This window comes from Urocampus carinirostris, chromosome 11, assembly GCF_059441175.1.
Source record: "Urocampus carinirostris isolate Australia breed hairy pipefish chromosome 11, RoL_Ucar_1.0, whole genome shotgun sequence".
Taxonomy (NCBI): Eukaryota; Metazoa; Chordata; class Actinopteri; order Syngnathiformes; family Syngnathidae; genus Urocampus; species Urocampus carinirostris.
In genome coordinates this window covers 19,780,878-19,790,782 of record NC_142359.1, presented here as the reverse complement: position 1 = coordinate 19,790,782, position 9,905 = coordinate 19,780,878, and the positions used below count along the sequence as shown (strand labels likewise).

Here is a 9,905-nt window from a genome sequence, read left to right as displayed (position 1 = left end):
CATGACACCGTTATGTTAACATACAAGTCTGCCACTACACCCAAACAATAACGATCACTGTTCTTTGTATTGATTTCAAGCAGTGGTGTAGTCTAAACATTCTTTGCGGATAAATGCATGAATCCCTTTCCTTCACACAAATTAGGTCCCCTGGAAAAAACTAATTGGGGACATGAAGATTAAATCAGCCAATCAAATTTGTCTGATATTTAGTCCAATAAGGCTAGCAAGTCCTAGAGTTCCCAAGGGTCACCTTTAATTAAAAAGGTCGTTTTATCTTGCACCTCTTGGTGGTCAAATATTGCATTCATTAAAATAATGATTTGAATAAGTTAAAATCCATGAATCACACAATTTTTTTTAAATACTTGTAGTGAAATTTTAATTTTGGTCCACATCATGAGGCCCATGTAACAAGGAGTGTACATGATTGTTCGCCATTGGTATGACTAATAAGACCTTGTGAAAGGCGGGACAAAATAGAAAAATGGCGCAATTTAAGCAAGTATCCGTAGTCTATAACACCACAACATATGGTCAAATATTACATAATGTCCCTTTACAGGTTACCAGTATGGATTAGTGCTTTTCCTGATAAAAAAAAAAAAAAAAAATAGTCAACTTTTGTATGAAACATGAAAAAATGTAAGGTTCAATGCTTGTGCCAATAATACAAACGAACAATGAAATCAATGAACAGGACTGAATATGCAGAATTGCAAACACTTTTAATTTTGACTTTTCACATTGCACATAGTCCCCTCCATGGGAAAGAAACAAAATGACATTTGAAAGTTTAAAATAAATATCTTTCCATTTATAATCCACTCTCAAACAAGTTAACAAAAAGGAACCTTTTAAGAATTTTCAGGTGGTATCCAATCCCTGCCCCGCAACACACCTGCTTTATTCCTCCCCTCTTGAACTAAAAAGTCAAATAAAAATCAAGGCTAGTTCCTGTAGTTACTACTTGATGGCAATTTAAAGAAAATCTTTAAATAGAGAATTGGACCAAGCTTAACTGGATCCTTGGCCCTTTTTTATGCCCCGTCTTAAGACAAATACACACCAGTGTCAGTCCTGTTTAAAGCGTGAAAGTTGGGCAGAGTTCTGAGGTGAGATGCAGGTTTTTTTGGGGGGAGGGCGGCGGGGATTTCTTAGGGTGAGTGCAGAGAGTGCAAGGAGGGGAGATGCACGATCGCAAACAGGGCCAGTCCTTCAAGTCATTGTCCTACCAAAACAAATAAGAAATGTCATGTAAAAATGCATTTAGGACTAAGTTCAAGACAGACTCACCTCTTTTCGCTTCGGATTATCACTCAGTGGGTACCGGGGCACTTGAGTCTTTGGCTGGCTACAAGTCAAAAAGTCAACTAACCTCTCAACGACAGCTCGTGGTTCACCTTTTACCTCACCTCTTCGGATTTGGGTGAGCCCTGAGTTGAACCCTTGGGCGATTGTGGTTTCACAGCAACCTGAGATGTCGGAGGAGGGGTACCGGATTCTGATGCAGACGTCACTGTACCGTTCTGCAACAGAGCAACATCTCAATTCCTGCCCGAAACCACAACTTTACCAGCGGTTACTCGCTTTAGAGAAAGACGACTCAGAGTTCCTCTGGCGGCGACGTCTAGATTGACGCTGCTGCTTCTGGGCCTCAGCAGTGTCTGCTTTTTCCGATGAGTCCGTTTGCTTCACAGTCCCGGTCATCTGCTGTCGAGTCTGATCTTCCTCTTTGGGCTTAGCTGAAGCAGGTCGTGGACGGAATGGTCTGGGATTGAAAACAGTGCATCTAAAATCAGTTTGACCAAACAAAAGAAAACTTAATGTTGGGACCGACATGTTACAAAAGGAATGACACCCTGGAACACAATTCCTTTCTTGGTAACGAGTAATGCAACGTGCTAGCAAAGTATGAAACTACTGCTGTTACGATGGGATACAGCGGTGTTCTGCTGCTCACTAGGTGAAGGCATGAATTAGTGTTCTGAAAGCTGAATCTGAAGAAATTATGTAATACAACCCTTGATTTGCCAGTGATATTTACTGAAAAGGTGGGCATGTTTATATCTCGCTAAAAAAGTACAACTAAATATAGTTAAGGCACCACAGTGCAAGGAGTTTTGCCTGTGTGATGTTGTTTCTACTTTATATACACTTTTAAGCCAAATTAACTATAAAATACAGAAATCAAAGGGTCAGCTAATTTGCACATACTCAGGTGCATCACCAGTAGCGAATGGTAGGTAGTGTGTGGCCTATACAGGAACAACAATCCCAAGGAAAATCCATGAGGCAAATGCAAACATTCAAAACAGTAAAAGGGGTGTTTAATTTGTTTCATTTGTTAAGTTTTGCAATACACCATGCCTGGAGAAAAGGGAAAATATCCTGGAGTACCCACAAATGGACAAGGTAATATGTGGTTTGAAAGTCTCTGCTGAGTGTTTGCAAAAGCCAATAAACTAAGGGTTTGCCACTTCCACAGTTGGTGTACATGTTCTCTTCCAGTATGTGGCCATTTTAGAGCAGTTTTGGGGGCTCAGCTTCAATGCAAGTGTATACAGAAATTTGTAGCGAGATTGTTACTTTTGGAGTAGCTTGTGACTTTTTGCTAATCTGGCAGGGAAGGGGTGTTATTTCTTAAACTAAGTCACTACAAACTAACCAATTACAGTTTCTCAGTAACGCTCCCAATACTGCTTACAACATTACCGCCGATAAGGCCGCCAGAAGGGACGCCGTGGGGGTCTTTGTGCTTGATCTCCGTCCGTGGCTTTTGGGTCATCAGCTTCACCCTAAAAATAAAAAGACAAGTAATCGGTATTACAAGAATGCAAATACTGTCAATTCCAAACTACAGAGCGCACTTTGTTAAGCCGCATGCTCAATTTTAAGCACAAAACTCAAGCTCCGTGCACACCTGGTGCCAACTGCATGGGGAATTGGGAGTCTATGCCTTTGGGTGCAGCTGATATAACTTTCAGGTCTGCTCGTCGTCATGCCTTTGTGACCTTTTAAGATTGCAATTACAAAGACGAGCACATTTACTACTGTGCAGAAAGAAAAGTCAAATTAAGTTTACACAAACTGAGCCCCATATTTCTAGACAGTGCCAGGGCAACCATACTAAGGAGAATAGTGCCAGACTGCAACACAGATGTGTGTGTTGCCATAGTAACCAAGTTGCATTCACTTGTCTTTGAAGAATTAAAGGAAGCTAGCGATCGGACATTGACGCAGATACAGAATAACTTATCACTGCCGTTCAATTTGGATGGATAAATTGCAAAATGGCTTTGCGGTTAAAAAGTTGAAATTTTATATTTTGTAATTGAATAGACCGTACAGTACCGTCAAAGTTTTGTTCCTTTAATGCATTATATGAAATGCTCCCAAAAACACATTTTTCTCAAAGGGTGTCAAATGTTTCTAGACGTCAAAGTGGCGTTTTGTATTTAGAGCAAATGCATTGTGAAAGCCGCGGATTAATAAAATATTCAGCCGCAGTATTTTGAACTAGTCTCTAGGAGTACAGAATTTCTCATCTCATATCAGCTGCACCGCTTATCCTCAGTAGGGTCGCGGGGATGCTGGAGCCCATCCCAGCAATCATCAGGCAGTGGACAGTACAGAATTTAAATTATGAAAATTCAGGTAGCAGTTATGAAAGTGTCCATCCATTATCTGCACCAGTTCTCCACAGTAGGGTGGCGAGGGTGCTGGAGCCCATCTCAGCTATTTTCAGGCAGTGGGCAGGGGACATTCCGAACCATTTGCAGGGCACACAGACAATTGACTCGCTCATTCACACCTAGGGACAATTTAGACTGGCCAATTAACCGGACATGCATCTTAGAATGTGGGAGGATCCCGGAGGAAACCCACTTCAAGCACAGGAATAACATGCAAACTCCACACAGGAAGGTTCAAACTCATGACCTCAGAACTGCCCGTTATGAAAACAATTAAAAATTGAAAATAAAAGAAATGAATCAAAAGGGCATTTATACAAGTCCACCTACATCTTGGGGCTTCGGGCGCATTGAGTGAGGCCGTTGGGGCTGCTGCTGAGGTCTGCTGTCCTCGGCATTGCCCGAGTCACCGTCTGTCGCTTTATCGCCCGGCCTCGGCAAGAAACGCCGCCGGAAGCGGCGCTTATTTGGCGCGTAGCGACTGCCCTTGACCGGCACTCCTCCGGGTCCCGTCACATTGGCAGCTTCTGAACCCTGAGAAGGCAGTTGTAAATTAAATATAAATTGGGCTTGTTTTTGGTAATTCAGAATACTCCAACTAAACAAAAACCCTGTAAATAGAAGGGGACCGTGTAACACTAGAAGTCCAACCAGTTCTGGGCCGCACAAGATAAAGCGGCTTTATTTTTTCCTTATACCCAGTCTACACACACAATTTAGAAAAAAATAAAAAAAAAACAACGAAGTTGTGGTGTGCATCATACACAAGGCTTTATGGCAGCATATGAACACATTACCACTAACCACTTTTGCTCTACATTTGATGCAACGGGAATCAAACCTGGATCATGGCGGTGAGCTTGCTGAATCCCAACCAGTAGACTATCTAGAATTGCAGGTGAAACTTAAATTTTCTCTCATCGCCACACTATTACTAACAATGCCACATTGTAACGGAAAATTATGGGAAACCGTTCAGCCAAAACAATGTTGTACAACTAGCACGGTGAGTAAAACTAGTGTGAGGAGATCCAACCTCATTCCTTTTCCAATGTCATCTGGATCAGTAGCGATCCAATAACTACACTGGATTTAAAGGTGGGGTTAGTCACCAATGAGTCCTTAAAAAGTTGAGTTAATGATTTTCTTTATCAAGTATATGTTAATGACCCGAATTCAAAGAGCCTTTAATGCTTAATTTTAAATTGCATCCATCTGCTTGCATCATTGCAGTTCTGGGCAGAACACATTAGAGGAATAGGGGGAGTGCCGAGACGTCATGCTCCTCCCATGAGTGACCAAAACACAGACTGAGGACTTTTGTACCTGTAGCAGGTAGATGGTGGACAATCAAGTCAGGTTAAATAAATGCCAAATTCTCAACCGTACACATTTATAGCAATTATTTTAAAGGGACAAAGTAATATTTAGTTCCTCTTACTGGTACCAAAATTCAGTGCATAAACCATTACACCAATGATGCAACAAAAAAAAAAAAAAAAGGGGGGGGGGGTGAAATTCGCATTTTTTTTACACCATGGAATCCCCACCATGATTGTTTTGTATCCTGCTGTGTCTCATTGGCCCTTGCTTGTGCCAGTCAACCCAGGGATCTAATATTACACATTGGGGCTTTAAACAAGTATTGCTACAACTAGAAGGCTAGACTTTCCACACACAGGTGAATTGGGGTTAAAAAAAAAAAAGCCTAAAGTATTTTAGAACTACCATCTAGATTAGCAATTTGGGGGGGGAGGGGCGGAAGTGTGCTAAAAATAGCCAATTTATAACAAAAATTAGGTTTGCAGGTGAAATGTCAAATTTGTTACTCAAGGATTGCACTTAAAAAAAATCTTTGATCATAAAAATGATACCTCCTCATATGCACACTTTGATGTTTCTTGCAGGAACCTTTTCCATCCAGGAGGTGTCAGTAATAGTGGAAACACCCATGACTACTTTTACAATGTTTCTCAACAAATAGTTAAAATTGTCAAATAATATTTATATAGCCCTTAAGCACCAAGTCTGCAAACTAAAGACTACATGTACCTTTGGATGATAGAGGTTTATTTTATAATTCGAAAGAACATTCAGGATGCCTTAAATAGTGCTTGTACCAAGACTGCTTTACTTACGAATTCTCGTCCGTAAATTGATTCAGTGCTATATTTTGCATATTTAAGGTTTATACAAGTAACCTGTATAGTTTTGTGCTAAAAACATGTCATTAAATAAAATGCTCTATAAAGATTGGCCAAGAATTAGGATAATTCCTCCTGCGCGGTTAAAAAGAAATAAGTGCGAAAAACAGATCAACCATTTTCTCAACCGCATCAAGCCTTATTCCACATTTTAAAAAAAAAAAAAAAGGCTCGCCTCTTTACATCAACCATATTGAATGGATGCACGAGATGTTAAACAAAACGGCAAAAGCGCGCTGAAGATACAGTACACCTAGTATGTTTACACACAAACTAGGAAGTAGAAGCCGTATTTCTTCGGGGTGGATGCTGGGTGATACCTGTGCCATGCAGCGGAAAGAAGCACTACATTAATGTCCTGTACTCTGAAAAAGGTGCTCACAATACAAAATCTGACTTACAGCAATGTCTGGCTATTTTGACATTCTGACAAAAAAATGTTCGTATCCATCGCTTTACGCAAGTTGAATGGTCATAAGTAGGGGAGCGTCTGTATACAAGCAACTTTGATTACAATTTTAATAAATACCTTTACAGCTTCAATCACGTCAAATTCAACCACTTCACCGTCGCCAACACTCCGGAGGAACTTCCTTGGGTTATTTTTCTTGATTGCAGTCTAAGAAAAATAAACTAGTATTAAAAAACAAAACAAAACCTGAGCGTCAAACTGTCTGGCTTTACCTGATGGACAAAGACATCTTCTTTGGTATCATTCCTGAGGAAAGAGCAACACATTACCACGTCACTTAAGCTTTTAAGAGGAACACGAAGAACTAAAAACAGACTACCTGTTTATGAAGCCGTAGCCATTTCGCACGTTGAACCACTTGACTGTCCCTTGCACCAAGGAGGCTGAAGCAATATTAGCATGTGGTGATGAAAAGCATTGTAAATAGATCAACACCCAAAATAGAGTTTGCTAAAAATAGAATAAAAACAGCTCAGGGAAACTAGTGGTGTGCAAACGCAACTCTTCTAGAGCTGGCTCCCGTCAAGATGACATTTTCCTCACCCGTGAAGGTCAATATGCAATATTGACAGATTTGTTGAGAATAAAAACGTTAAAAAAATATATACATATTAAATATAAATAGGTTATTTTTGTACATCTGAATATTCAAATTAAGTCTTTTTACGAATTTGTTGTTGCAATAAAACATATATATTTTTTAATTTACATTTAGTTGTGCTATGTGTTTTCCTGGGATTGTGTCGCTTGACTTAAGTTTTAGTATATAAAAAAATAAAATAAAAAAAAGTTGATTGTTTAAATTTTATAAAAGTTCCTTCAGGTAATAGAACACATTTTTAATGTTATTAAGTTTTGTGCATGTTACATTGGAAATCGATTAAAGCAGAAAAATCTGAAGAGCCATATGAATAGACTAGTGAGCCAGATTGCTAAAAGGGGAAGAATATCATTCACAAGAAGAATATTTTTTCTAAGAAGCATTCCAAAAGTTAGTGTGCACCAATCACTAACGATACTTGTAAAGTGCATTTAATTTAAATACATGTATTGAGTCAGACAAAGTGTTTGATCACTATATTGATGGGAAAAAAAACTCAAATCTTTAAAGCAGTGTTTGTCGAGCCATTTTACTTTAGGTCCATTCTTATGAACACTACATTTTATGTGTTGGGCTACTGCTTTTCTACCTTGACACACAGGATTTAAATGCTATTTCTGATACATTTGTGGATCTGCAAAATGCATAATTCACACCATATTTCTTTTAATGGAAAACTGATAGTCGTGAAAAAGTGCCAGAATTTGTCCATAATTAACGCCGTTTAAATATTTGTATAGACCTCATGTTAACGCCTTCCGTGGAATAAGACTACAAAAATGGCGGCGCAGGTGAACTTATTTAAGCATTGATTAGTCAATGAATGAAAGCACTCCAAATTCACCTATGACTTTCCTCTCTTGTGGTTTATCTTCAAGCGGGGCCGAAGGCGGACTGCTCTGAGGCACGGCCTCGACGGCGACTTCGGCGTCGGTCATGTTTTAATCGTCGGGTTGGTGGTTTTAGTGTCTCGTCACTCCGACACCGCAATAAAATCAATTCCGAGGCTAAACGTGAACCTGCTCAGGTTTTTAACCAGGTGGCAGCCTGGATAACTTGTCTTCTGATTGGTGGAACGAGCGAAGGGCGGGATTTTCGGACTGATGGTTAGCGGAAGTACAGATCCGTTTTTTTTGCCTGTCAATCACAGCCAATTACTCCCGTTATAAATGATCGAAATCTCCCTTTCTCAATCCTTACAAACACAACGCATCATTTTTTTTACTCACAGCAAGGCAGAATATGTAGAATAAAAACAAAGATGATTTGTGTGAACAAGTTTATTTTATTTTCAGTATCTTTCTTAATTCTTTTCCCATTTGCAGTAAATTTAGTGACCATACGAAGCAGTGCAGGATGTTACAGACTTCATTTGTTCTGCAGACAGTTTTTCTAAGTAAAAAAAGCAAGTTTCTAGCTCATTTCTATCAAAAGTTATGGTCTCATCTCATCTCATTAGCTACACCGCTTTATCCTCAGTAGGGTCCCAGCAATCATCGGGCAGTGGGCAGGGGACACCCTCAACTGGTTGCCAGCCAATCGCAGGGCACACAGGGACAGACAACTCATTCGCTCATCCACACCTAGGGACAATTTGGACAGGCTAATTCACCTGAAATGCATGTTTTTGGAATGTGGGAGGAAACCGGAGTGCCCGGAGGAAACCCACGCGGGTACAGGGAGAACATGCAAACTTCACACAGGAGACTGCGGTAGCTGGACTTGAATCCTGAACCTCCCAGATATGGCTGTTTTCGTGAATACATCTGGCTTGCGAAACCAAAGCAACACTCCTACTGCAAAAGGGTTAAGTCCAGTATATATATATATATATATATATATATATATATATATATATATATATATATATATATATAGCGCACAGTTTCAACTATAGTTTACAATCACTGTGTCACACCAGCAAACCCCGTTTTGGCTGGACATCGCTACGGAATTCTTATAATGGAAGCTCCTTAAACAATATATATTCACTGTTGACAATTCATAATGAAAACCCACAGAATAAACTGTAAACATCCATACCCATAAACACCCGCAAAGCACTCAGAACAATTTGACTGGGTGAGAAGTAGAGATGGGCGGAGCAATCCAAACATAGCTCAAGCTTTCACTTCGCTCTAAATGTCTGTATCCTTTGTTTGCAGAATTTTGTGACATTTTTGCAAAAGAACTTTGCTAGCACCTTGTTTTAAAAACAGAATTTAGGACAAAAAGATTCTTAAAACCCCAGTGTGTAATATGACCACAAAATGGCACTGTTAAACCAAGACGGCAGACAAACATGGCTTCGGCTTATGTAGCGATTTCACTATGTAAATGATACACAGTGACACACGGCAGAGCGTGGCGGCAGGACGCCAAACAATCATGGCGCCGACTCAAGTGGGGATACCACTGTAAAAAACAAATACAAGTTTCTTGACCTTTGATTTTTCTTTTCAATTAACATGCCTATGATAGTTCATGTATGAATTCAAATCAATGTTGTAGTTTTTTTACTAAATGAAAGTTTTTTTGTCCCACTAGGAGGCACTAACTATTACACACTGCCCCTTTAAATTTCTGCAAGAGGGAAACATTTTTACTGGGTTTGTTTATGATGAAATGGGACACAGGCTCTGGCATTATTAGGAATTCATAAAGGCTATCACATCATCAAATGTCACATAATGAAAAAAATGCACCAAAGAATTAGCTGTTGTCTGAAAACAGGGGTTTGGCAGTTTTGCTGAATTTTGTCTTAAAATATATGGTGAGTCTCTCTCTCAAACAATAAAAAAAAAATCTAAACATTTTGGGTCAAAAAGGTTACCCAACCCCTGCCATAGAGCATTTGTGGAAATATCAGAAAAATGCTGTGCATAATCGATCATGATCAAACCCTATGGAGCTGCCTCGTAAGGAAGAATGGG

General features: G+C 39.7%; 1 protein-coding gene across 1 annotated transcript; it reads right to left on the bottom strand.

The window, feature by feature from the left end:
- Window positions 1-709: 709 nt before the first annotated feature.
- On the bottom strand, window positions 710-7,985 carry LOC148356699 (Y-box-binding protein 2-A-like). The gene is made up of 10 exons (XM_088348293.1): window positions 7,817-7,985; window positions 6,691-6,754; window positions 6,584-6,617; window positions 6,429-6,518; window positions 4,026-4,229; window positions 2,716-2,798; window positions 1,591-1,771; window positions 1,416-1,529; window positions 1,297-1,354; window positions 710-1,231 (listed from the first exon to the last, which is right to left on the bottom strand). The coding sequence occupies exons 1-9, from the start codon at window positions 7,908-7,910 to the stop codon at window positions 1,316-1,318; spliced, it is 903 nt and encodes a 300-aa protein (XP_088204419.1). The 5' UTR covers window positions 7,911-7,985; the 3' UTR covers window positions 710-1,231; window positions 1,297-1,315.
- Between the last annotated feature and the right edge of the window lie 1,920 nt (window positions 7,986-9,905).